Source organism: Carassius carassius, chromosome 8 (genome assembly GCF_963082965.1).
Source record: "Carassius carassius chromosome 8, fCarCar2.1, whole genome shotgun sequence".
Taxonomy (NCBI): Eukaryota; Metazoa; Chordata; class Actinopteri; order Cypriniformes; family Cyprinidae; genus Carassius; species Carassius carassius.
In genome coordinates, this window is record NC_081762.1 from 27,007,434 (window position 1) to 27,034,642 (window position 27,209).

General features: G+C 36.5%; 3 protein-coding genes across 4 annotated transcripts; 2 read left to right on the plus strand and 1 right to left on the minus strand.

Annotated features, from left to right (window-relative positions):
• The first annotated feature begins 252 nt into the window (after positions 1-252).
• LOC132145669 (keratinocyte differentiation factor 1-like) lies at positions 253-6,329 on the plus strand. 2 transcript variants are annotated; one of them, XM_059556851.1, is made up of 4 exons: positions 253-389; positions 1,930-2,865; positions 3,765-3,833; positions 5,997-6,329. In XM_059556851.1, the coding sequence occupies exons 2-4, from the start codon at positions 2,007-2,009 to the stop codon at positions 6,074-6,076; spliced, it is 1,008 nt and encodes a 335-aa protein (XP_059412834.1). In that variant the 5' UTR covers positions 253-389; positions 1,930-2,006; the 3' UTR covers positions 6,077-6,329. The 2 variants fall into 2 exon arrangements, with proteins under 2 accessions (XP_059412834.1, XP_059412833.1); XM_059556850.1 differs by lacking the exon at positions 253-389 and adding an exon at positions 396-600.
• A 3,241-nt stretch (positions 6,330-9,570) lies between these two features.
• Positions 9,571-11,701, minus strand: nr0b2b (nuclear receptor subfamily 0, group B, member 2b). The gene is made up of 2 exons (XM_059555438.1): positions 11,221-11,701; positions 9,571-9,797 (listed from the first exon to the last, which is right to left on the minus strand). Exons 1-2 carry the CDS (start codon positions 11,699-11,701, stop codon positions 9,571-9,573), a joined length of 708 nt encoding a protein of 235 aa, XP_059411421.1.
• Positions 11,702-14,539: 2,838 nt separating this feature from the next.
• On the plus strand, positions 14,540-21,556 carry LOC132144793 (nuclear migration protein nudC-like). The gene is made up of 9 exons (XM_059555364.1): positions 14,540-14,726; positions 15,164-15,241; positions 17,057-17,266; positions 17,569-17,643; positions 17,754-17,867; positions 18,591-18,785; positions 19,598-19,681; positions 19,827-19,945; positions 21,333-21,556. The coding sequence occupies exons 1-9, from the start codon at positions 14,652-14,654 to the stop codon at positions 21,382-21,384; spliced, it is 1,002 nt and encodes a 333-aa protein (XP_059411347.1). The 5' UTR covers positions 14,540-14,651; the 3' UTR covers positions 21,385-21,556.
• Positions 21,557-27,209: the final 5,653 nt, after the last annotated feature.

Below are 27,209 nucleotides of genomic sequence, written 5' to 3' on the forward strand. Positions count from 1 at the left end.
GCCAGACAGACTTTGGGTACCAAACTGACCTAGTTGCATGTGTAACTCAACAAAAGTGTTATTTTTGCCTCTTTTAATCAGCATTGTGTGACACATGGACGAAATTAATTCACTGTTAGAAACCTTCCTGGTATCTGAGGAACAATGACGCCATCTGTTGGATGAACATCTCGCAACTACGTTCACTGTGCATGCATCATATTAAAATGTAGATGAACTAGATTACCCGGCAAAAGTTAATTTTTCATTCATTTATTTTTCATTTACGTATGGCCTCAGTTGCAAACGTCAGCTGAAGTGACTGACCGTCAATGAAATGTGGTTGGATCGCTGTCTGCGCGTGACGTCATCAGTGCCCATGCCCTGATCGGATGTACCTGTTGAGTCAGGTAGGTGTACTTACCTGTGTGCGTTCATACGAGCGTGCAGGTCTGATCAATTCCCTTCACCGTTTGCTCTTTGTAGTTCAATTTAAATGTAGTTTATTGAGCACCGGCCGAATATTTGTGGACTAATAGTCAAGTCCAGGTCGATCGACCTTTTGTGCTCTCCGGACTTCCGGCAGAAACTCGTCAGACTGCGACATTTCCCCCATATGGTGTGAGTAAAGTCCAGCAATAACAAACTTAGTTTTTTCTTTATTAATTTAGCTCTTTATCATTGTCTGGCTTATGTAAAATGTTTTCCGCTGTGGTAAACTAGTTCACTAGTTGGTCTGTTTCTAAAAGCCGCATGTCTGTGATTTGCCTGGATTTTTTTTTCTTGCGGCAAACTGCTGTATGTTTTCTGGGGACAGTGTGAGCTTTGTAACTTTTCCGAGAAAATTGATTTTTTTCAAAAATGTTTATTGGATGTCATCAAACCTAGTTTAGACTGCTTTTAAAATGGTTCCTGAAGTGTCGAAAAACATACTCCGTATTTCGAAATGCAAAACTCTCATCAACTATTTCCTTGACGATGTTTTTTTCTCAAATTGCGTAAGTGTAAATAATAATAATAACAAAATAAGTGTCTCTGATATACAATCTATTAATGCAAGCTGTTATTTATATATTGTTAGATTATCAAAATATTCCTATAAATGTTATTGTGACAGATTTTTACTGTTCAGAGTGATGTGGAGATTCCCAGAATGATATTGTCCTCTAAACGTCACCATTACATTTGAAACAAGTCTGCTTAAAATAGGAAAATGGTACACTTTATATCCATATTATATTTATAGTGAACACCGGCAGCAGTAGTGCCAGGACAAACTTTATATGTATATAATGCAGTGATTATGTTACAAGATGGCATTTTGACTGGACTCGCACTCTATTCATTTACTAACTGCTTGTTTTCTTTAAAAAGAAACGAACAATAGCTTCTCATTTCTTTTTGGATTCTATTTATTATTATGTTTTTATTATACAATTAGCCTAACACTATCTTGTTCTATTCTTTTTCTATTCTATCTGTTTTTTTTTTATTATTATTATTATTATTATACAATTAAACAAAACCTTGGTATGTGTATTGCATTAGGCTAACTGAGTCTTGTCATAACGCTTGCATATCACTCTTTTGTTGACTCGATTGCTTCCATTGTCCTCATTTGTAAGTCACTTTGGATAAAAGGTTAACTAGGCCTAAATGTATTGTATTTTAAAATGTATAGTTTATTTACTGTACATAAGTAATTTAATTTTCATAAGGCTTTAGTCAACACACTTTTATTGAGGTGAAAGTTTTACTTTCACTATCATATTAACAATGACAATAGGCAAGAAAGCAAACACAAAACAGCTCTTAAACTGGTTGGTTTGCATCTCCTAGGGAAATTTGGGACAACTCGCTGCAGTTTTGTTACGAGGCTGTTTGCAAGTGAAAGGAAAAACCTTTGTCTCCTCCCAGTTTTCTCCTATTATGTCGGTTTCTCTTTAACAGACCCTGAGGCCTCAGTCCAGCGTCAGGGAACAGTAGAAACAGTAACCAGAGGAGGGTCTGGGCCGAGTGTTGTCCCTATGGAGAGCACCCCGTCCTGGACCAGTGGTCCCATTGGGGAAGGGCCATACCGAGAGCGCTCTGTCGACCCCGTCGAAATTGAGATCCAGCACTTCGGAGTGAGGCACAAAGTCAACAAGGATGCCAATGGAAATACGACCGGGCCTGAGACCGTAAGCTTTCTCCCGGTCAAAGAGGAGCCCGTCTCGGGGTCGTGTGTGTGCGGACCGTGTGCTTCTGTGAGAAGCTGCAGGAGGCTCTTCTGCAGTGTTTTGACTTGTGGACTGTACCGCGTGTGCCGGCGCTTGCCTTGTCTCGTTTCGAGCGAAAGCTCAGCTCCCAAAGCGCCAGTGGAGCCCCAATCAAGTCCTCCACAGACAGAGAACGGCTTCTATTCCGACATCCGCATTGGTGGCGTCAAAGTGGACCCGTCCGTCTTTGAAGAAGATGATGATCACATGTCGTTTTCCACTTCCAAATTCGAGATGGACAGTCCGAGTTACTTCAGTAGCTTACCGGAGGATGAGTTGATCTACGGCAGCGGGATGGAAGACGTGGACAAACTCATCACCCGGAAGCTCATGGAGGTCTTCTCTGAGTTTGAGATCAACGAGCTGGCCAAGTGCACCACGGACTCCATGTTCCTGCGGCGTTCCCGGGAGATCAGTCAGCTGATCTCGGATATCGTGGAGGAGCACAACATGCAGGAGCAGGAGGCCGAGTGCCGGCTGGTGCGAGAGATCATTCGCATCAGCACACGCAAGAGTAAGAAGAAGCCGGCGGTCAGGCCCCAGGAGCTGCAGCGGGACAGCGGCAATGACACCTGGAACAGCAAGAGGAACAGCCAGAAGAGCAGCTTCAACTCCACGAGCGATGGAAGTGAGTGCTGGCTACCACTTTCTGTGTCTCTTCCTCAATATCTACACTAGTAAATAAAACAGGGCTGGGAAAATAAATCTACGCATCACAAATCGAAAAAATGCCTGAGATTTTATGAATGCATTGCGATTCTTTCTCGAGTCATTTCTCAGTTTAGTTTTGAACGGCAGATACTTCAGAAACAGCCGTGCTCTGCTCGTTTCCAAATCCTTACACACACCTGAACCTAAAATAATCATTTATAGAGTTTGAAAAGGTTGAAGTGAAGGGTGTTCACAGTGGGCTGTGTTTACATTAACCTTGCCTCATAAAAGCATTCTGAGCCGAGGTGAAATTAGGTCAATGTGATTTTGCCAAGTAAGGATCAACATGTCCCTGGATCAACATTATTCTTCAAAAATAGAGACCCAACCCGTAATTTATCCCTCAAATCAGAGGGAAGTGACAGTTGAATAACAATGATTTAGGAGCACGTAACTGGTTGTAAGGCTAAAATTGACATTTCCTGTAAACGTATCCCTCAATTCTGATTGGTTGATTGAAATGAGAAAGGCATAAAAGGCCAAAAGAATGCTTGAAGCTAGACTGAAACGGAAACTTTTGGCCTTTTGCAAACATTAAACTTTCGGCATCATTCAGACACGTTTCTTTCCCAACTTTAGTGGAACACAAGAGGCTTTTTTTTATACCTTTTAAAAGTGAATGGTTTCAGATGCTGTCACGCTCTGAACTTTCAGTGTGTGTCGTACTTCTTGTTGGCAGATATATTTAGAAAGTAAGATTGAGTCAGTAACTTCGGCTTTATTAGTATCCTGAGTGCACCTGGAAACCACTGCTTGCCATGTGTTGCATACAGTGACATCTGGATGAGTAAATAAACCGTTTTGTTCTGTCTTTAGAGTTGCAGATTTCAATGGAGAGGTCAGATGACATTGAAGCCAGGAAGTTACGCAACAACAGTAGCCAGTGTAAGTAGAGGATTTGGTTTTATGAGATATTTACATTGGTTTTCACTTAAAACACAAAACTGTGATTGATTCTGGCAATACGAAAACATGCATAGGATGCATTTCACCCCCAAAGCTATTTTCATGACTATATTAAAATTCCCATGATGTATGAATGCAGTTTGAATATTTGTTTTTCAGTAATACACATCTGTTCAAAAGTTTTTGAAAGAAACAAGGTTGCACGTTTATAACGTCATAAAAGGTTCGATTTTTAACAATGTTGTTCTTTTGAACTTTCTATTCATCCGGTAATCTTGAAGAAATCTGGCAGTTACCAGACTAGAGTGATTTCTGATTTCTTTAGCACCATTACTGTTTACTGTATTCTTGATCGAATAAATGCAAAAGGGTCTTGTTTCAAAAGCATTAATAAATCGTACAGAGCCCAAACTTTAGTGTACATTACAATATAATTTCATTTTTCTTTTCTTTTTACCTGCAAAATATCTTTTTATTTCTGTTGTGTGATTTTGGGGTGAAATATGACCGGGACTTTCATGAGATTCACCCGCAGTTAGTTTTTCCTAAAACTAAGCGAAGTCCTCTTGCTCGTGCAGTTCGCTGGCTCCCTGCGTGTATTAAAGGCTGTTGAGTGGCTCTGGAAGAATGCGAGGGGTGTGTGGGTTTGTGATGTAACCGACCACATTGCCACAAACAATGCTCCCCTGTCTGGGAGCCATCTGATCGCTTACACTCCTCTGAATTTGAATGTCTCTCTTTTCCTCATCAGCGCTGCTTTATCCCTCCCCTCTGTTTGCTTGATGTTGTTTTCATGCTCTGCAATGTTGGCAAGCAACAGCTGGATTTTTTGCCATTATAGAAACATTTGTGGGAACGTGAAGTTTAGAGTATGATAACGTTCAGCATGCCGTTCTGAGAGCACAGATTTGTTACTTGCTTTCTGTAGGGTCATGTTAAAATATTTAAGTGTCTTTCTGCATGTTTCACTTATACTGCTCTCTCAGTCTCTCTCTCTTATTTTAATTGTTTTTTTTTTTGGTCAGACACCTTCATAATCACACATTCAATAGTCCCCTCTTAAAACAAGCTGGCTGTTTTTTCCTGCTGTGTTTCTAAGAAATGAAATGTAAATATCCGCTTCACGTGTGAAATGAGATTCAAATGCAGTGAGTTGAAAGCTTATTCAAAGGCTGTGCGTTTTCTGTTCATGTCAACCCATGTGGAAAACAAATACACTTTAGCATACTTTTAAAAACAGAAATAATGTACTTTACCAGATTAAACTCGAGTGAACCAATATAATATTTTCTGACACTTAACTGTTACTTACAAATAAATTAAAAATACTAATGTAAATTCAATGCAATTAGTTGAACTTGGAGTGATCATTTGACCTTTGACTTATCTTTATATGTATTTCCATAATTGAGTTGTCTTTGAAATATGGTTCAAATGTACTGCCTTTAACATGTTGTAATGATGAAGTTGCACTTTAGTGCTTTTAAATGACATTAACTTTAGATGTAATATTGGATAACACGATACAGTTAAAATAATCAAGTACTTCTCATGTGCTTTAGTATGTTAGTCAACGCATCAAAATAGATGTACACAATAAAAGATGATTTAAAAGTAGAACTTTTGGCGTTTAATTTACAAAGTGCACATTTTAAAAGCATGCTTGTGTCGTCAAAGTCATGGAAGTGTCTTAAGTCCACTAACTGGGCTTTTATTTTTGTTCAGATTGTGTATTACCTGCAAGTCCAGCGTTTTGAAAATATACTTTGTATGATTTTACGTGCACTACAAGTGCACATCAAGAACAATTACTTGCACTTCTTGTTTCCGTTCACAAGGGAAGTGTAGTTCAGAAATACCTCTAACAGCCTCTTTGTAGAACCGCATTACATTGTGAAGGATTTATGATTCATAAAACAAACAGATAAATAAAACCATATGCAGAGCAGCAGGAACCGGAGCAGTTTTCTCTCTACATTATGTTTCCGTAACTGGACGTTTTGTACAAATCTAATTTAATCTGTGAGCTCAGAAACCTAGGGCTTCAGAATGAGCTCGGTTCGGGTTTCTCATGATTGAACTCCTATGGGATGAAATCGCACATTAAGTTGAATCTTTTATCTCCTTTTCGTTTCCCTGCAGCGTTCTCTCCGAGTTTGCAGGAGACCGGTGTGCGGATCACATCGGACGCTCCTCTACTCCCCAGCAGCATACGAGCGTGAGCGTGTCCCGTCTTCATGTCCACACAGATGCTTCTGAAGAATATGTCCCCTGGCTTGGAGTCAGTGGCTGATTTTGAAGTGTACCCCTAAAAATTGTGATTTGATGGGTAGATGTTTTAGCATATCTCAAATGATAGGTGTGTTTATGTATCTATTTCATATTTTCTTGAGAGGGATGTGTGAAGTATCTCCGCATCGCTGTCTAGAAGACATAAGTGACTTGCTGAGAATGAAGAATGAGAAACAGTCTGTATAGACAACAGATGCACATATACTGTTGGAGCAATATGGCCATAATAGTAATCACTGATGCTTTCATAATGATTTAACTTTCCATGCATTTCTGCCTTTTCAAGAGATTTTTCATCCAAAAACCAAATTTCTGTCATTTTATTAAAAACACAGTGGCTTTTGAAGACTTTTAATGTAGCGAATGAGTCATATAGACTACTTTTTAATGATATTATCCTCAAAGATTGGGCAGAATATTGTTCAGAACACTCTCATGCTTTGTGACGCACGGAAGAAACATAGGGTGTGAAAAATGAAAGTTTTTTTTCTTTGTACATTTTTGACTTTTAAATAGTGAACTGTTCCTGTACTGCTAAGATGAAGAATGTATTGGTCAAATGTTGGCACTTGAGTGAAGTTTGTTGAGCCAGAACGAATGTTAAAGAGTTTTAAATGGGCCTGGATGCTTATTTAAACGTCCATAGAAACAACTAATGCACTTGCCATATGCAAAATCTAGGATAGCATCGAATCAATGCTTTATTTTCATGTATTTTAATGGTGCAAGAGTAAAAAAAAATATCTTATGTAAGAATGCTTTGTTTGCTTAATAATAAAATCTTTGCTGCATGTTAAACATGGATTTAAAAAAATAGATGTTACATAGTGTGCATGTTTTTCTCAGAAACCTGGTAAAAACTGAATTTGTGCATGTGCTTTCAGTGAAGACGTCAGCAGAGTACATGCACAGTGTTCAATCAGTTGCATCTGAAGCATGCACATAAAGACATTTTTCCCATCATACATCCTGCGGCACAGGTGAGGCAGGAAACGGTGCCAGAACACAACTATTTAAATGATGATTCATAGCACACAATGTCACATTCGGTGTGTAAACACATATATATCGAAACCATAAAACCTCCAGAGACTACCAGGAAATTGTTGAGCAGAAAGTGATATTTGCTTTAGGAGAGAGGACAGAGGAATATGTGGTTCAGCAAACACTTGAAACTGATCCTTTGTATCGCATTTGACACTTTTGGATTCATAGACTTTAAGTTTCTGTCTTAAGGTTAAATTCAGTGAAAGTGTCACGTTTGAACAACACTTACGAGACACGCTGCCTGTGATCAAATGGATTAGTAGTCCTGCAGGCATTTATGGGAAACATGGTTTCGGAGGAGTTATTTGCACTAGGTTTAATAATGGTTTAAGCCTATTGATATTTAAACTATTGGTCAGGATGTCAGAAGAGCTGTTTTAATACATCGTCCACCTTTGTGATTTACGAAGTTTATGTTTATGAATTTATAAATAAACGCACAGACAGCTGGTGCATTATTTGCAAAGGCATTATGATATATGCACTAGCTCCATTATGACTAGTTTCAGACTACACTCTTAAAAATAAAGCTCCTATATTGGCACTGATGGTTGCTTCCCAAGGAACATACATTTCCATCGCATTTAGAGTTGAAAAAAGACATTTGGGTTCTTCAAATGTTCTACACAATAAAAGTAATGATTCTTTTTAGAACCGAAAGCTTCTTCTATTGCATCGCTGTGAAAACCCCTTTGGAGCCTTTATTTTTTAAGAGTGTACCTCATGTTTTTGACATGTATAGCCACACTGTCTCTTGATATGTCACTAATCATAGATAGCCTTTAAGTCTAACCTACACAGACCAGAGCAGTGTTTACAGCGCTTTCACCACAACCCATTCTTGACTCTTAACCTACATACACCGGCCCATAAACCACAGCAACACGACCTCACACGACCTTTGCAGTCAGTGGCTTACGGATCTGTCTGTTTAGACCACTGTAACAGTTATGTGGTTGTAATGCAATCGTGTTCTGTGTCAGTCAATCATTTATGAATCAGTCTGATTCTGTCATGTCATTTGTTCAGCATCAAATAAGTCTAGATGTGATTAATCATTGGCTTACTGTCGCTTCTGTATCAGTTTAACAACAATCCGCCCTTCTTTATTGAAGCCTCCTCTGGGGGTTTTGCAGGGTAATACAGGGTAATTTGTGTGTTTGTCAAACGTTTCTATGTCCAGGATGTCTCTATGAATCATCAGGTGTATGATTCATCTACTCCACATGGTTTAGGTAGCATCGAAACCCAAGCTTGCGAGGTATAAGAACATTTTATTAGTTGAATTAAGGTGTGTTTGTGCAGTACTATAAGCCTGGAGACATGATTTTATGTCTGCTCAAATAAAACAGAGCTCTGACAACAGCAAACAAACGCAACAGGTTTGACGAGCTCTTGTCACAGAAGGGGAATAACAACACTGCCTTCATATTGGTGCTCAACAGAGAGGAGCTCAGAGGTCTTTTAAAGGAACAGTTCACACAAAAATGGACGTTTTAGCTGAAACTTCTCACCCCCAGGGGGTCAAAAATGTTTCCTCATCAGATTTGGGGAAGAAAAAGTAGCATTGCAACACTTGTTCACCAGTGGATCCTCTGCAGTGAATGGGTGCCGTCAGAATAAGAGTCTAAACAGCTGATAAAAACATCACAATAATCCACACCACTCCAGTAAATCAGTTAACATCTTGTGAATTGAAAAGCTGCATTTTTTTAAGAAACAAACATGTTTTTAACATGTAACCGCTCCGATTTTTCCATTGCCTTTCGGACTATTGCAGAAAAAAAGCTCTGAGACCAATACAAATTTTGTGATAATATGAGAAAATATTCAGAAATGAACATAGAAATTTTTAAGCCTGCATACAACTGCATTAAAGGGATAGTTCACCCAAAAATGTAAATTCTGTCATTAATTACTCATCCTCATCTCCTTCGAAACCTGTAAGACCTTCATTTCACCCTCAGAACACAAATTATGACATTTCTGATGAAATCCGAAAGCTTTGACCCTCCGTAGACTGCAAGGGTACTACCACGATCAAGGCTCAGAAGCGTAGCAGGAGATCATTAAAATAGTCCATGTGACATCAGCGGTTCAACCATAATTATCAAGCTTCGAGAATACTTTTCTGTGCAAAGAAAACAGAAATAATGACTTTATTCAGTAAAAAGCTAAATGTAGGCTACAAAGGAACTACACCATGGTCACATGACTTCAACATCACCATCACGGAGTCGTCACAACTTTATTTAAAATCTACACAAAAACAAAAAACGGCTGGCTTTTAAGGAACATATTGACTCTGAAATGATGGAACCGAAAGTTCAAAAATGCTAACTCATTCACAGGTTTTAGGACTCGTTCCTGCAGCAGTTCACTGTTTTACAATCATCTCATGCAGGAGTTTATGGAGATCCATCTGGCCAGCGATGGGTCTGAAAAACAGCTCTGTCACCAGGCTTTGGGCCTCCGCCCGTAGAGCGCTGGCCATGAAGAGCAGGTGGGTGAGTGAGCGCTGATCTGTGGGCCACGTGTGCAGAGCTCTCTGGGCCTCCTCCTGCAGTCCTGCCATCTCTTCTGAGCTCCTCGGTCCAGCAGCATCTGACACAACACAACAGCCTGTCATCACCATCTCTTCCACATCTCAAACATCACACAACGAGAAGAAAACCAGAAACAGAATACAGGAACCACACTGCACATGACTGGTTTATGTAACAGATTATATATACAGCAGAGTAACCAAAGGTGTAGTTCCTCACATTATGAACATGGGCACTGTAAACTGAGTGTTGGATCTATTTTCTTGTATCATTTCAAATGTAATGAACTTCTTTTGTGACATATAGCCTACTTGCATAGTTTGTTCTGTTTTTATTTGTGCGTCATGCTTTGCTCATATCAGGACTGGGGTGCATTGTAACGTCAGTTTTTAACTTAAATTATATGCAAGGGATGAAATTGCTATACAGTGAAAAAAATATTTTAATATAACTGTGTTTATATGATTTATGATAAATGAATACGATCAGGTCAATGCATATTAAAGCTATACTAACTGTTTTTATATATAAGAAAAAAATAATAGGATATTATTAATGTAAGGTGCAAAACAGATTGCTATTGTCACTTCATAAACAGTGAAGTAGTTCAAGCTGTGGGTAGCGTTTAAGCTGAAACTGAAAAAAAAAGGCCATCCATGGATCAATCGCAACAGTAAACCTCTTGGGAATCAGGGTTGTAGAAACAAACAAAAATCATAACTAATTTGCCCATCCGCTGTGATAAGATTTTTCCACGTGTTTGTTCATCGGTTCCTCGAACCGTGTTCATCCGCAGCAGAACCGAAGCACGACCAAAACAGTGTTCTTCCGCAAGATTTATGCAGTGTATTTTTAACCTCTAGAGGGCCACAGTTACACACCAGTGCAGCTAAACGAGAATGCACAGTATTTATCATCTGAACCTTCACCTGCATGTTTAAAAATAAACATTATGTCTGCAGACATGGACAGGGAGGATTATAGCATCACATTCCCTCAGTGACATGACACTGGACTACTATGGATGTGCATTGAACAACTGTATTTTCATTAACTAACATTATAAAAGATGAATAGCTAAATGCTGATGGCTCTCTTTGTTATTATGAGTTATCTGTTTGATTAATTAGGTTTACAAATGCATGCATATATATATATATATATATATATATATATATATATATATATATATATATATATAATACAGTATAACATATATAAATATACATTAAATAAAATGACACCATATTGAATAACATACAGTTAAAATTGTAATGAAGTAACTCCTGTGCTTTTGTATGTTAGTCATAGGTGTACTTATTTAAAATGCAACAAAATTATTATTAATGTGATTTTAAATATATTTGAAGGTAAAACTTTCCATTCAACATTATTATGAAGTGTACACAACAAGTGCACATTCAATACAATTAAGCACACTTTATGCCATGTTCATGCATTTATTTTTTTCTTAAACTCACCTGGACTGAACAGCACTGCACCTTTGAGACCAGCAAACTCTCTGAGACTCAGATCCAGACTCCAGACTTTGTTGAGGAACGTCTTGAGCTTCTGCACTCCTCCCAGGGTGGGCCGACACTCGTCTGATTTCTGCCGGCCGCTCATCAGTATGTTTCTAAGGATGCTGGCCGCAGGGACCACCCTCACCTCGAAAGTGACGTGCTCCTGAGCGAGACCCAGAAGAAAGAGCGCCACCCAGCGCTTCTCAACAAGCACGAGCCGGTCCCTGAGCGCCAGCTTTCGGAAGGAAGGTAGGCTCTTCATGAAGTGAATGGTTCTTATCAGGACCCCAAAGGCCACGCGGCAGGTGGTCTCTGGGTTTCTCAAGCACACCAGACGCTGACAGTGACAGCCGCGTGTGTCTGGATAACCATCACATTCACGGTTCAGGATGCTGAAGAGTAGCCCTCGAGGATGCCCGTCGCTGAAGAACTGTCTCATCTTCCTCTGATGGGAAGCTGTTGTCAATGGGACAGTCCTCCCAGGCTTATGTAATATGTGACTAATCTTCAGCATGGAAAAGGTTTCCTCCACGTGGAGACGGTCAGGTTCATGAGCTGAATCATGGTCAGCATGGGGAAAGCAGGGGTTAATGACATTTATCACGCTCAGCTGTCATTAACTCAGTCTGTACCGAGTCACCAAGGACTAATAGAGTCGTTATCTTGGCTTCGGGCTTGAGTTTGGGCCAAAAGTTAAGTGTGATAATATACAGTAATCTAAACAGATAAAAGTATTTTGGGTTTCTTTTTCTTGGAGGTTTATATCACTGTTTGTTATTCATTAGTAGTGGCTGCAGTGGCTATATTCTACTGTTTGAAGAGGGATGTCGATATCCTTCATTTTTATTTCAGAGTGTATTATACAATTAGCTAAAACCTTCTGAGAGTCTGAGATAACGGACCCAGTGATTTGTTATCTTGCTCACAGGTTGAGCTCTCGGTCATTCACCTCAAATTATTATCATATTAATCAACATTTGTGTTCAGAAGCAGACAAGATGAGTAAGGGGATATTAAATCTATATTCAAGCAAATAATGTCAGAATAAACAGAAAAAAAGAAGAAAAAAAGACACTATAAATTGTACATATGTGTATATATATATATATATGTGTGTGTGTGTGGTGTTTTATTGTGTTAGTTAGCTGCATTTTTTGTTATTTTTGAACCTAATCAAAATAACCCACCTGCAGATTGAATGAGATTAATTCGAACGAACAATGAAAAAAACTTGATTTTTAAAACTTGTTTTTGCAAATTAACTCTTCACACACACACACACACACACACACACACAAATTACTATTCTTATCAATATTGTCACATCATTATGCACTTTCCTTAGACAATCTGAAACCACAGAGTAAATCATCATCACCATCGTGACCATGCTGATAATTAAATCTTATATACACTGTTTAATCCATATACAAATTAAATGTAAATGACAATCTAATAAGGGAATAATGGTAAGAAAACTAAAATAACATTTGCTTAGGAACTGTAATTCATTTTATTATTTTATTTTTGTGCTTTCAAGTGATTAATCCTGAATAGTCACATCTAAAATAAAACCTTTTGTTGACATAATGTGTGTACTGTGTATATTCGTTATACAGTACAGACCAAAAGTTTGGAAACATTACTATTTTTAATGTTTTTGAAAGAAGTTTCTTCTGCTCATCAAGCCTGCATTTATTTGATCAAAAATACAGAAAAAACTGTAATATTGTGAAATATTATTACAATTTAAAATAATAGTTTTCTATTTGAATATACTTTAAAAAAATTATTTATTCCTGTGATGCAAAGCTGAATTTTCAGCATCATTCCTCCAGCCTTCAGTGTCACATGTAACATCCAGTCTATCACATGATCATTTAGAAATCATTCTCATATTCTGATTTATTATGAGTGCTGGAAACAGTTCTGCTGTCTAATATATTTGATGAAGAAAAGGTTAAAAAGAACTGCATTTATTAAAAATAATAAAAAAATTCTAATAATATATATTCTTTACTATCACTTTTTATCAATTTAACACATCCTTGCTGAATAAAAGTATTGATTTTATTAAAAAAAATGAAAGAAAAAAAAAATTGCAGACCCCAAATTACTGACCAGTAGTGTATATTATTATTACAAAATATTTATATTTTAAAAACATAGCTTCTTCTTCCTTTTTTTTTTTTGTTTTTTACTTTTTATTCATCAAAGTATCCTAAAAAAGTATCACATGTTCTGAGAAAATATTAAGCAGCAGAACTGTTTCCAACTTTGATAATGAATCATCATATTAGAATGATTTCTAAAGGATCATGTGATAATGATCCTAAAACTTCAGCTTTGCATCACAGAAATAAATGATCATTTAAAGCATAATAAATTTAAAAACAATTATTTTAAATTGTAATAATATTTCACAATATTAAATTTTTTCTGTATTTTTGATCAAATAAATGCAGGCTTGATGAGCAGAAGAAACTTCTTTCAAAAACATTAAAAATAGTAATGTTTCCAAACTTTTGGTCTGTACTGTATATATATATATATATATATATATAATAAATATACACAGTACACACACATATTATGTAAACAAAAACTTTATTTTGTATAACTTTTTAGATTAATCGTTTAACAGCACTAAAATACACACACACACACACACACACACACACACACACATATATATTAATATATATATATATATATATATATACACATAGCTACATAAATATTTATATATAATTAACTTTTTTTAACATGCATGCATGTGTGTGTATTTATAGGTATAGTGTATATAAAAATTACAGTATACAGAGTTCGCACATATGTATTATGTAAACAAAAAATATTATTTTGGGATGCGATTAATCACGATTAATCCTTCGACAGCACTACTTCATTTATTTAGTTAGTTTTTTTTCCCTGTTGGCTACTTTTGCCTATAGTATATGATAATGATGCTGCCCTTGTATTTGTAGTTTAGTTCTTGAGTTATTGTGAATTTGTTTTTTACAAGAGCTTTACTTAAACGTTATATATATATATATATATATATATATATATATATATATATATATATATATATATATATATATATATATATATATATATATATATATAAACGTGTATAAGTGTATCAGGGTCTCTAGAAAGTTCTGCTCTAGAAAGCTCTTCTCGTCTCATATGTAAGCGTTAAGACCCGCCTCCTCCGTGACGGCTTATGCTTTTGTCCTTCAAATGTGTGCGCTCTGATTGGTTGTAAAGAAGCCGTGGGCGGTCCTTGTGTCTAGGAAGTAGTCACACCGGGTGATAGCGTGACCGTTAGCCTCACACACCAAATTATAGTTTTTATCGTCTGTTATCTGAAGTAAAGAGTGAACATGGGTGATGAAGAAGAGAAATACGACGGGATGCTGCTGGCCATGGCGCAGCAGCATGAAGGAGGAGTGCAGGAGGTAACATGTCAACACATGCTGCTAGCAGACGAGCTAACTGATGCACGATGACATGTTCATCTTATTAATAAAAGAGGACTGGACTATTTGCTAGGACAGCACATTAACACGCTGTTATCATTTATTGTTTATGTATGCAGGAGCTGTATTAGGTAGTGTTATTATCATAGATATGTATGTAACGTTATTTATATATATATATATATATATATATATATATATACGTGTGTGCGTACGCGAGTGTGTGAGTGTGTGAGTGTGTGTGTGTGTGTGTGTGTGTGCGCGTGCGTGCGTGCGTGTGCGTGTGTGTGTGTGTGAGGATTAAAAGCCAACCTATGATAATACGCGAGTGAGAAGTTGTATGTTTGTTGTGATATACCTTATATCACTCTTGGCATCTCATTCATTCTTATTCTTATTCTTATTATTATGGACAGCTGGTGAACACATTCTTCAGTTTTCTAAGAAGGAAAACAGATTTCTTCACGGGAGGAGAGTCCGGAGCCCCAGAGAAGGTCTGGATTTTGATGCTTTCTCTACTTTTCAGAAATAATTGAGAATTATGTATGTGTGTGTATGTATATTTATTTAATCAAAGAATATTGGAAAAAAGCAATCGCAAAAAAATGCAAAGTTGCAAAACTTTTCCCAAATTGATAATAATCTGAAATAATGAAATCATTATATTATGCTGATTTCTGAAGATCATGTGACACTGAAGACTGGAGTAATGCTGCTGAAAATTCAACTGCGCATCACAGGAATAAATTACATTTTAAAATATATTATGGTAGAAAAAATATTTGTAATAAATTGTAATATTATTTCAACATATTAATAAATTAAGCTTCGGAGAACTTAAAGGCCCCTGTATACTTCAAATGAAGGTCGTTTCGTTCTTCATTTCAGGACAAAAAAAATTCGATAAAGCTGAGCGATGGTTTTCTGTTTCTGAACATTTCGACACCCCCTCGATACCACAATTTTGGCTTCGGTACGATATCGGAATCTAATACCTCGGTATCGATACTAAATCGATACCACAGGTGACCAATAACCACCCTCAAAAGTTAAATGAATTCCTGATTCATCTAGATTAATAAATGTTATAATACTGTTAGGTCAGGTTACCTAACGAATGTTTACAAATGTAGCTTAATTGTAAAGTGTTATTCTAACATTAATATTAGTGATATTCATATTACTACTATTACTTTCTCTCGGCTGATTCCTCTTGGGTTTGCCACAGCGGGAGTAATAGTAATATGCCATTTATTTTAGTATCACGAATACTAAAATTTATATTACTAATCTCTTTATTCATTCGAATTCAATTAATATATTATTGTGTGAAAGTGCAAAAATTATGAGACCGTAACTTCATTCATTGGTTCCAGCATGTCATTCAAGCACATTTGAGCCTTCGTGTTTACCATATCTTATAAGTAGTCTATGTGCGCTGATCAGTGTTGTCAATAAAAGTTTAAATTAAATCAGCTAAATGATGGACTCACCTGTTGATCTCTGAACTCCTTGAATAAGCCAGGATGAACTAGAGACACATTCTTAGCCAGATTTGAAGTGTTGCCCCTCGTTGCGACAAATGATTAGAAGGTGTAGAATTAGCTTGATCAGTTTGATCCATCTTGTTTCTCCGTTGTCACTTTTTGCCGGTTTCAAGTGACCCGCGTCTGTTTGGGTAGCGCACTGCCGGCTAGCGGTGAACTTCGAAACTGCAGCACATCAAATACCGAATTGAGCAAAATTATGATATTGTACCATTTGAAACATAATATATACCGTTTTTTTTGCAGTACCGGTATACCGCGCATCCCTACCGGTTTCCCACCGGTTAATCGACGTGTGACAACACCAGTATCAGTGATAAAATAGGCCTGAATAAATTACACAAAGTTTAAGTAAGAAAAAACCATATAAATAGGAAACGAATATAAAATAAAAACTTAAACTTCCTAAATAAGAACACTATTAATGGGCATTTATTAACAGTGCTTGCAGAGTTCTTAATTTTTTCTTTTGGGCTGTGGCTCGACGTCGGCTTCCTCCTCATTTTGTTCTCCCTCTTCTCTCACGGGGGGCGTTGACTGCGCTTTCATGCGTGGTCATCTTCATGCTTGCTTCTGGCAAAGCTTCATATTTCTTGTCTAAAATGGATATGATGCCAGCTTTAAGGTTTAAGGTTCTCTGAATCTTTAAAGTCTGTCCGCGAGCGATCGTACAGGTGCAGATATATCTGTGCAGCTCAGCTATTCAGCACATATTGAGCACCAATCAATGATTGATCTGCATTCCCTTTCTATGTCCTGTAGCTGGTTAAAGAGGTGTTTGCTCAACACAACCAGCTCGCCCTCAAAGTCCAGAAAGAGAAAGAGTCCAGACAAGAAAAGGAGAGGGAGAAGAGCGACAGAGCTGCAAAACTGAAGGAAGAGGAGAAGAAGAGGAAGCAGGACACCGAGGAGCCCAGAATCAAAGAGATCACAGACGAGGAGGCCGACAGACTCCAGGCACAACTAAATCAAGTGAGAGACACTTAAACCATTAACATTCATCAAACTGATTTCTTCCCTGTTGATGTATTAGCCTGTGAAACCAAATCTGCACAAACCAAATGCTATTACACCTCAAAAGCTTAGTTCATCCAAAAATGAAACATTAACTCAAACCCAAAGGACTTCGAAACACAAATGAATGATATTTTTAAGGGAACCTGAGTCTACTGGGGGTTGAACGACATGAGCTTTAGTCAACGGTGACACAATTTTCAGTTTTTGGTATACTGTCCCTTTAAAATCACGTAAGCACGTCTTTCACAATTTTTTAGACAAAAGAAGAAAAGAACACTGTAGAAGTACCTGAGAAAACAGACGGCGATACATCAGAAAAAGACAGAAAAGGGGTACGTGGGGTTTATTTCATTATTGTCAAATATTCGAGTGTAAAGTGAGCTGAGGATGTGTTTGAGCGGCTCTATATAAGTGTCTGTTCTCTGATGTGTGTGTGTCTCAGTCGGACTCCGAAGGAGAGGAAGATGAAAAGGACAAAGACAAGATAAAGCCCAATTCTGGGAACGGAGCAGACCTTTCAAACTACCGCTGGACGCAGACCCTGTCTGAAGTGGACGTGAGTCTTATTCCTTTCTTTGTTTTAAAGTGTGAGCATTTCACTCAAATTTGCTTCTTAAAATAGATGTGTGCGAACTAGTGGTCAACCGATATATCGCCAAAGCCGATATATCGGACAATATTTGATATTTTTCAAATATTGGCATCGGCCGATAAGTTTTTCTGCTTGTGCGATGTGTTCGAGGCAGGGCACTGCTCTCACTCTCTTTCTTGTTCATCGTTAACAGTTCTGTCTAATAGAAAGTATTATAACGATTTTGTTTATATTAGGCCTATTAGTAATAGAAAGGCAAACGTTATAATCCTTTCTCGCTTTCCGTCATAATTTAAACAAATCTTTGAATGTCTAATGAACATTTAATTTCACAGACCTTGCAAACTTAGTCGAATCCTGCTGTGAGATCTTGTGAAGTGTGTAAATTTCTTAAATATTAATAATAATAATTTTTTAAAACATGTCATCTGTTGGCCTCAGATATCGGCATCAGCTGTCAAAAAACACATATTGGTCGACTACTAGTGCAAACTGTGGAAATGTATTTAGGAGCATGAGTGTGAATACAATTTCCTAAACATCCTAAATAAATAGCAATGGTAATACTTTACCCACAATCAAAAGGAAAAAAATAGTTTTTTGCATAAAGACATGAAGGAAAACTTGTCATGAAGTGCGTGTCCCCCAGTATCAAACCAGGAGTGTGTGATGTGTCTCCTCTCGCAGCTGGTCGTGCCGTTCGACGTGAGCTTCCGTCTGAAGGGGAAGGACGTGGTGGTGGACATCCAGCGGCGTTCGCTGAAGGTGGGACTGAAGGGTCATCCACCTGTGATCGACGGACAGCTGAGCCACGAGGTGAAGGTGGACGAGAGCTCATGGCTCATAGAGGACGGCAAAGTGCTCACCATTCATTTTGAGAAGGTATGGAGGAGAAAGAACATCAGGGCTGTCAAAATGACAGAAAAACTCAATTCTAAACTCTTGTAATTTTAATAATATCAATTTTCAAATTTAAAAGGCATAATTTCGTTATAGGGGAAAAAAGCTTTTAGCTTCTCCCCCTTGAGGCCACGAGAGGGCGCTTTGAGCAAAATATCACTAATGCACGACTGTCTTTGGGAAAAAAAAAGCGAATATAATTAAGTTGCTTAAACAATTTATAAAAACAAAGCAGCAATCATGTATGTATAGTTTAATTCAAAGGACCGAAATCCCAAATCCCAAAGAGTAATTTTTCCTTTAAAAACATGAGAGGCAGTGGGATGCGGAAAAAACACCATAAAGTCTTGAGACATGATTTTAAAAGTTCAACTTTCATTATGTCCCTCTAGAAAATGATAAATGTGTGTTCTGTGTGAATGGCTTGGTTTCAGTTTAGACGTAAACAAGATTTTCTCCACATTTAATGTTCTCTTTTTCCTCAGTCTGTTGAATGAATAACACAGCAGCGCTGCATCTAGTGGCTTCAACTCGATAGACTAAGAAAAACATTCAAATGCCAAGACACATCATCACCTCATCTCGTGCGCCACTGATGAGGAAGCCTGACGCATAAAAAAATTTGAATGCAATGTTTTTGCATTTGAATGTGGATTTTTATCTTAAATTAAATTCCAACGAATATTCGAAATTAGATTTTTTTTTTTTTGATAGCCTTAGAGAACATGCATAGATGGAGTTAATTGGAGTCTGTGATATGCCTGACAGACTTATGATGCACATGTTTATTCCAGATAAACAAGATGGAGTGGTGGAGCAGGTTAGTGACCACAGACCCCGAACTCAACACCAAGAAGATCTGCCCTGAGAACTCCAAGGTAAGAGCAAACTCTTACCAACTCAAAACAGCTTGATGAAACTTCAGGATTTTGGTGCAGACTCATTCATACTTGATTATTACAAGACAAGGTGATTAATCGCACTGTTGCATCTGGTGGCGTGTTTTAAACTGACCGCGCTCAGCTGTCGGATCTGGATGGGGAGACGCGCAGCATGGTGGAGAAGATGATGTACGATCAGAGGCAGAAGTCCATGGGGCTGCCCACCTCCGAAGAGCAGAAGAAACAGGACATCCTGAAGAAGTAAGAACACACAGAAGAAAACAGGAAGTGATGTCGTAGAGAGAACCCCTGCAGACCCTCATCACTGTCTCTTCAGTACTAGATAGCTTTTATTCAGTGAGCACACATTAAAGTAATAAAACATTCATAATGCTGCAAAAGATTTATATAGCAAACGAATGAATTTTTTAATTTAAAAAAAGTATCACTGTTTCCAGAAAAATATTAATCCGCACAACTGATCTCAACCTTAATGATAATCAGAAGTGTTTTTTGAGCAGCAAATCGGCATATTAGGATGATTTCTGGAGGATCATGTGACTAATTTACATTTTACTGTATATTCACATAGAAAAGTTATTTTAAATTGTAATATTATTTCACAATATGACTGATATTCACATAAATCAGTAAGTGCAGCAGTATGGTGACCAGGAAGGGACATGTTAATATGTCGTGGCCACCAGATCATTTTGTTGACATCCATTTCTCAAGGTCTTATCAGAGACTGATTTATTAATATTTTATTCTAAAATAATAAGAAATTATTATAAAATAATTTCATTATTACATTTTTATATTAACCTTAGGCCTAGGCTACCGGACTGTATTGGACGTGAATTAAGTTTATCATGAATAAATGTTACATAAAGTGCAGAAAATAAAATATTCCTACAAGAAAACATTTTTTTTATCCACCCCACAGTCTTGCAAGTTCATCAACTGATCGTCCTTTTATTTTTTTATATATAATATTTTTCTATTATTTGTTATTATTGGTTATATTTTTATATCTGTAATGTATTTGATTTTGATCTCTTTACTTAACGTTCTGAATGCTTCTGTAATTAATAGCCTACTGTAAATGCTCAACCTGCCAATAAAGCTTAATAATAATAGCGTAATTATACAGAACCTTAATGAGGTATCATGATACACGAATTGAAAAAGGAAATAAGCAACTATAACAACAAATACAAAAATAAAGCCCTAACCAGTTAATTTATTATTATTGTTATTATTGCATTATAGTTATATAATAATAATAATAATATACAAATATTGAATAAAAAGAGGATTTAAAAACTGTGGCATGGATAAAAATGTTCTCTGATAATGCCAGGTTTTGGTCACACAGGTGTGTTTACCCATTAAACTCCTGCCTACATAAAAAAAAAAATGTAATTCCCTCAACATAAGATCTTGAGACATCGCGACAAAACTAGTGAACCGAACATGTCCCCTCCTGGGCACCGTACAGCAGACGTCTTTCACAAACATCAAACAATCATAATGACCACTAACCTTTCAGCGGTATCGTATAGAAATCCCCTGGGTCTGTGCAGACCTGTGTGTTTTAGTTTGAGGTCTGCTCTGATGTTGTTCTTGTGTTTTGGTGTGTCTGCAGGTTCATGGCTCAGCATCCAGAGATGGACTTCTCCAAAGCCAAGTTCAGCTGAGAGCCGCGTCACGTGACATGTGATCTGAGTCTCGTCTTACATCAGTTACAGGAGTTTGTTTTCGGTTCTACGACTGTTTGTCTAACAGTTTCACTGTTGTTGTGATGGAAGTGTTATATTACAGCATGTCTTGGTGTTGATTTTTTTTTTTAATAAATCATTTCAAACCCTCCCTGTTTTGGTTCAGTAGTGTGTTGGCAGTCGCTGGCTAGAGTGACACACTTTGGGGTAAGATTGTGTAATTACTCTCTGGTAGGTGTATTATAGATTTGACTCCTGAAAGCTTGATAGCATGATTATGATGAAAGCTCTTACTGCTTTAACATTTATGTATTTAACAGGTGCTTTAATACTAGTTGATCTTGACCAGTTTTAATCCATATAATGTCAACAGTATGTCATGTGGCTGTCTAACTGATCTCAAGCACCCCAAGAGGGCAGTGTTGGCAAATGATTATTGAGACCGTGCTATACATGCGGTTTCTGTGAAAACCGGAAACTGTTGTTCCTCTCCCAACCATCAGGTGGCGCCATTGAATACAAGTTTTACACCTTACACATTGATTTGACAAAATAGCATGCTCACTACAGTTGTTACTTACAATTGATACTACAGTAAAATAAACGAGATGTTGTCTCTGTTATCAAATAAAGCAAATAATTACATTTAAAATACACAGTTTGACAGTGGTGACTAACACCAAATTAGCACAGTTTTACTGTAGTAAGAATTACACAGAAGAAAAACACAGCCTACATGAAACCTTTTTTAGGACCTAAGAGACTCTTTTGGACTTTATGGATTCAAACCCAGTCAGATATTAATGCAACTGTAACTGTAATCATCCTTTTAACACGCCACAAAGACGACAAGCGATATTATCCAGACTAACAGTTTGTATTTGGGAGCACTTTGACCCCAGCAAGAGCAACATCACCAGTCTGAGGATTTTGACATGAAAAATTACATTTTTCACCAATTCACTCACATTTGTGACCTTGTACAGAATAATTCATAAGATTTTTCTAACATTATTCATAGAATAATTAGGCTATACATATTGATTGTTCTTTAGAAAAGCCTGATTTCTTAAGTGTGTTGAATCTAGTACTGTTCAAAGATTTTAGCTGAAATAAAGCTTTGTGCACAGCTGTTATTAAAGTTTTTGACCATCGAATAGACCGTTCATAAAGTATCTTCACTTACACTGACATGAGCAACATTTGTAGAGAATTAAATAAGTTAATATTATAATTTGCATTGTTAAATTGTGTTAATACACTAACTTATGTTAATATAACTTGACTGTTAATATTATAGCCTATGTTATTGTGTTTAAGGAAGTGTTTATTTTAATGTGTTGACTAACATACGAAAGCATATAAAGTACTTCATTATCATTTTAACTAGTGTGTTATTAATGACACATTTAAAGTCAATATATTTTATGTGCACTAAATTGTAACTTCATCAAAACAAATTTGTAATTACATATGAAGAGTTCAGATGCAGAAGCCTCAAAGTGTCCTTTCAAATGGTCTTTTAAAATTAGCATTTTTATCAGTCCGATGTTTAGGTTTGGTCTTTTCACTTTAATGTCAATATTTAAATGTATAAATAATTGCATAAAGTAAAATAGCTGAACATAAACTTAAGACCCTGCATGGGAACATTTTTTCAATTAAGAAGAAAATTTCAGATGTCATTTAAAGGATTTTGCATCTGAACTCTTCAGATATATTAAAATATGACCCTGGAGCACAAAAGCAGCTGTCATTAGGATATTAAGTAAAGATCATGTTACATGAAGATGTTTTTATTATTATTATTTTTTACATTTCCTAAAGTAAATATATACAAACTTCATTTTTTATTAGTAATATGCATGGCTAAGAACTTCATTTGAACAACTTTAAAGGCGATTTTCTCAATATTTTTATCTTTTTGCACTCTTAGGTTCCAGATTTTCAAATAGTTGTATCTCTGCCATATATTGTCTGATCCTTATAAACCATACATCAATGGGAAGCTTATTTATGCAGTATACCCTTTTTATGGTCCAGGTTCACAAAAACTTGACATTCGAGTTTCAATAGAAATTACATTAACGTATATTTTAGTTATCCATAGACGCTAGTCAGTACATTCAGCAGTAATAAATAAATTAAAACATGAAATTTTAAGTTGGTCAAAAAAGCATTGCAATGTTGAGATAATTTATTTAATATACATTTAATTCCTAATACATTAACATGCATTTAAGTGTCTGAAAGCAATACTTTCAGATTGTATGTATTTTAAAGTATATTATTTCTTTAATAAGTACAATTTTTAACAACAATGTCTATTTGTATAATTTGACAAGAAGTGTTTGAGTTTCGGTTAAGATCTTTTTATTGCAGGCATTGGCAAATCTGTCTCTATATGAATTTGTTGTATCACTTTAGTTTAGACACCAGTTCTCACTATTAAGTTGCTTACAGCATATTGTCTGTTTATTAGTATTTATAAAGTCGCATATTAATGCCTTGTTCTGTGTGACCATATTTTAGATATCTTAAACAACACATCTAAACTTAACAACTACCTTACCAACTATTAATAACCAGCAAATTATGATTTTACTGAGGCAAGAGTCATAGTTAATAGTGAGAACTATTAAGCACAGAAAGCATGTGTTCTAGGAATAGTTAAAGGACCAGGTCAGAAGAGCTTGAGGACTGATCGGGAGAGTGTGCAAGTAATAAATCCTGAATATAGGAGGGTGCCTGACCATGCAAGGCTCTATAATTAATAACTACAATTTTAAACTGCACTCTAAAAGCATATGGAAGCCAATGAAGGTATTAAGATACAGGAGTAATGTGGGACCTTGTCTTGTAGCTGCATTCTGTCTAACTTGTAGCCGCTCCATAGAAGATTTGTTCAAACAAGTATACAGAACATTGCCTTAATCCAATCGTGATGAGATAAAGGCATGAACAAGCATTTCCATCTCTTTTTTTGAGACCAGAGATCTACTCTGAGCAATGTTCCTGAGATGGGAAAAAACATGAACGAACTACAGACTTCAGACATGACTGTTAAAACATATAGCTCTGACAGTTTATCCAGACTATCAGGACTAATCAAAATATATATGAATAAAAAATATATATGAACTGAATGTCATCGGCATAGCAATGATAAGATATTATATTAAAACCGTTAATAATCTTGCCAAGAGGAAGCATATACAGGCTAAAAAACAGAGGGCTGAGCACAGAGCCTTGTGGCACACCACAGGACATAGCATCAAGCAAAATGATCAGGAGTTAAAAGAGACTTTCAGAGGTCTCCATTTGCTCTCGATTTAATCTCACTGCTGTCTTGGAGAAACTATAGAGATATTAAAGAGATCTGCTTTGTGATGTTTCATCAGTTATTCTGAGAGACGTGGTAAAGCTGGTCATCTGTAATGTTTTTTTTTTTCGAGACTGCTGTGGGTGGGTGTATGTTGCTCAGCCCAGGATAGAGAGCTGGAGTAGCTCAGCTGATAGCTATGTCTCACCCAGGTACGAGAATTTCTTCATTAACGAAGGCACACAGACATCAGAGGGCGAGGTGGGTTTGTGTGGGGGTGAAAGGCAAGAGAGATGATGGGCAAACACAGCTCCAGGACGGGCCGCTCCAGACTTGACGACTTGCTTTTGGCAGCAGGGACCCATAACTCATCCACAGGCCCTCGCATTCAGACTTGCCATTATAACCCAAGTGTTTACCCAGTCATGCACTCATCTGCACTGACTGCTCCGATGCCGGGAAATGAAGACGCTTTGGAATTGTTGATGGAAACGAGGCATCTAGAACATTCACTGTCATGTGCTGCTATTCTGCGCCTCGGGAAAATCATAAAACATGGGCCGACACTGACCACTAAAGGAGTATGTTTTAAAGAAAAAGTTCACCTCACCCTCAGGCCATCCAAGATGTACAGTAGATGAGTTTGTTTCTTCATCTGAACAGATTTGGAGAAATATAACATTACGTCACTTGCTCAGCAATTGATCAGAATGGGTGCCGTGGGAATGAGAGTCCAAACAGCTGATAAAAACATCACAATCATCCACACCACTCCAGTACATCAATTAACATATTGTGAAGTGAAAATCTATGTTTGTAAGAAACAAATCCATCAAGACATTTCAAGTTCAAACAAGTCCATTCTCCAAAAATATAAAAAAAAAAAAACTCTTCATTTCATAACATGTTAAGGAGCATTGGCACTGTTTTGCCAAAGTTAAGGTATTAATTCAAGTTTAGTCTTTCAAAGTGACATACTGAGCAGAACTGTTAAATCACCATCGACCCAACAGAGCAAACTCACAACATCGATCTGAAGCTTAAAATTGCTATCAAATTAAGTTCCTGTTTTAGGTTCTTAAATATCTTATTCTGACCTTCTGAAAAAGAAGTGCACTTAATTGTATCGAATGTGCACTTGTAGTGAACTTCAAATCTTAAACATGTATGTTTAATAAACGGTATACATGTAGATAATATAGAGTTAATTAAATAAAAGGACTAGTTCTGTCAAATGATTAATCACGATTAATCGCATCCAAACTAAAAGTTTTTGTTTACATAATATATGTGTGTGTACTGTGTATATTTATTATTTCTATATAAATACACACACATACAGTTTATATATTGAAAATATTTACATGTATATATTAATATTCATATAATTTATATTATATAGTATTATATTTAATATAGAAACATAACATTTTTCTAAAACATATACATGTATGTGTGTGTATTTATATGTAAATAATTTAAAAAAGTACACAAACACACATATATTATGTAAACAAAAATGTTTATTTTGGATGCGATTAATCACGATTAATCATTTGACAGCACTTAAAAGGACATTTAAGTGTACTTAAAGAGGACATACTTTTATTCTTTTAGCATTTTACAATAATTTCAAAGGAAATGTTTTACTTTAAAGTACTGTATACATTTCAAATCATTTTGCATTATTAATCTTTTTGTGTTTATTTTGATGTGTTGACTAACTTAAAGCACATATAATGTACCTGATTAAAAATATAACTGTAGTGTGTCTGAAAGATTATATATTTCAAATATAGTAGTCAACATTTGAAGTAGATCAAAACCTTTCGTCAAAGTTGTCCTTAAAACCTAAAACCAAAATGCGTTCTTCTTTGATCCACCTCAAATGTTGACTACTGTTTATTGAACTGCAACTTCATCATTACAAATGTGTAATTACAAATAAATAGATGGCATAAAGGTCTCATTAGAAACGACATTAAAGTATATTTTATTTTAACATAAAGGCTTGTCAGTGCACTTAATATTTCAATACATTTAAGTGCAAGAAATGCTAACTAAAAAAATTTGCTAAACATTCAATTATTTGAAGTATCTTATTTCTGTAAAAACATGTTAAATGTACTATAACATGGGCAATGTTACAAACTGATTGAAACAACTACATAGAAAGAATAACCGCATGAATACAGAGCACATAATCAGTCTCAGTCAGAGAAGGACTAATGTATCATAAACACACAGCATCTTCTCAGTCACATGCGATGTTAGCAGTGTTAACCAGCAGACTGCGGACGGTTCAGCTCTATATGACCAAACAGCACACTTCAGAGAACTGTCCTCACAGCGAGGGTCCTGCAGGCCTTCCTCTCCTCACCTGTGTGCCAAACACACTTTCTAGAGCGTATTTAGAAGACACACTTGCCAGGAAGACAGAGGTAAAGACCCAATGAAGCTATTATGAACAGGCATCCACACA

Bases quoted from the DNA above. Each gene is read 5' to 3' on its own strand.
- LOC132145669 (XM_059556851.1), top strand. From the start codon at position 2,007: ATGGAGAGCACCCCGTCCTGGACCAGTGGTCCCATTGGGGAAGGGCCA. The intron at 2,866-3,764 runs GTGAGTGCTGGC...TTCTGTCTTTAG, and splicing joins CAACTCCACGAGCGATGGAA to AGTTGCAGATTTCAATGGAG. The intron at 3,834-5,996 runs GTAAGTAGAGGA...GTTTCCCTGCAG, and splicing joins ACGCAACAACAGTAGCCAGT to CGTTCTCTCCGAGTTTGCAG.
- nr0b2b (XM_059555438.1), bottom strand. From the start codon at position 11,701: ATGAGACAGTTCTTCAGCGACGGGCATCCTCGAGGGCTACTCTTCAGC. The intron at 9,798-11,220 runs GTGAGTTTAAGA...GTGTTGTGTCAG, and splicing joins TGCAGTGCTGTTCAGTCCAG to ATGCTGCTGGACCGAGGAGC.
- LOC132144793 (XM_059555364.1), top strand. From the start codon at position 14,652: ATGGGTGATGAAGAAGAGAAATACGACGGGATGCTGCTGGCCATGGCG. The intron at 17,868-18,590 runs GTGAGTCTTATT...CTCCTCTCGCAG, and splicing joins AGACCCTGTCTGAAGTGGAC to CTGGTCGTGCCGTTCGACGT. The intron at 19,682-19,826 runs GTAAGAGCAAAC...GACCGCGCTCAG, and splicing joins TCTGCCCTGAGAACTCCAAG to CTGTCGGATCTGGATGGGGA.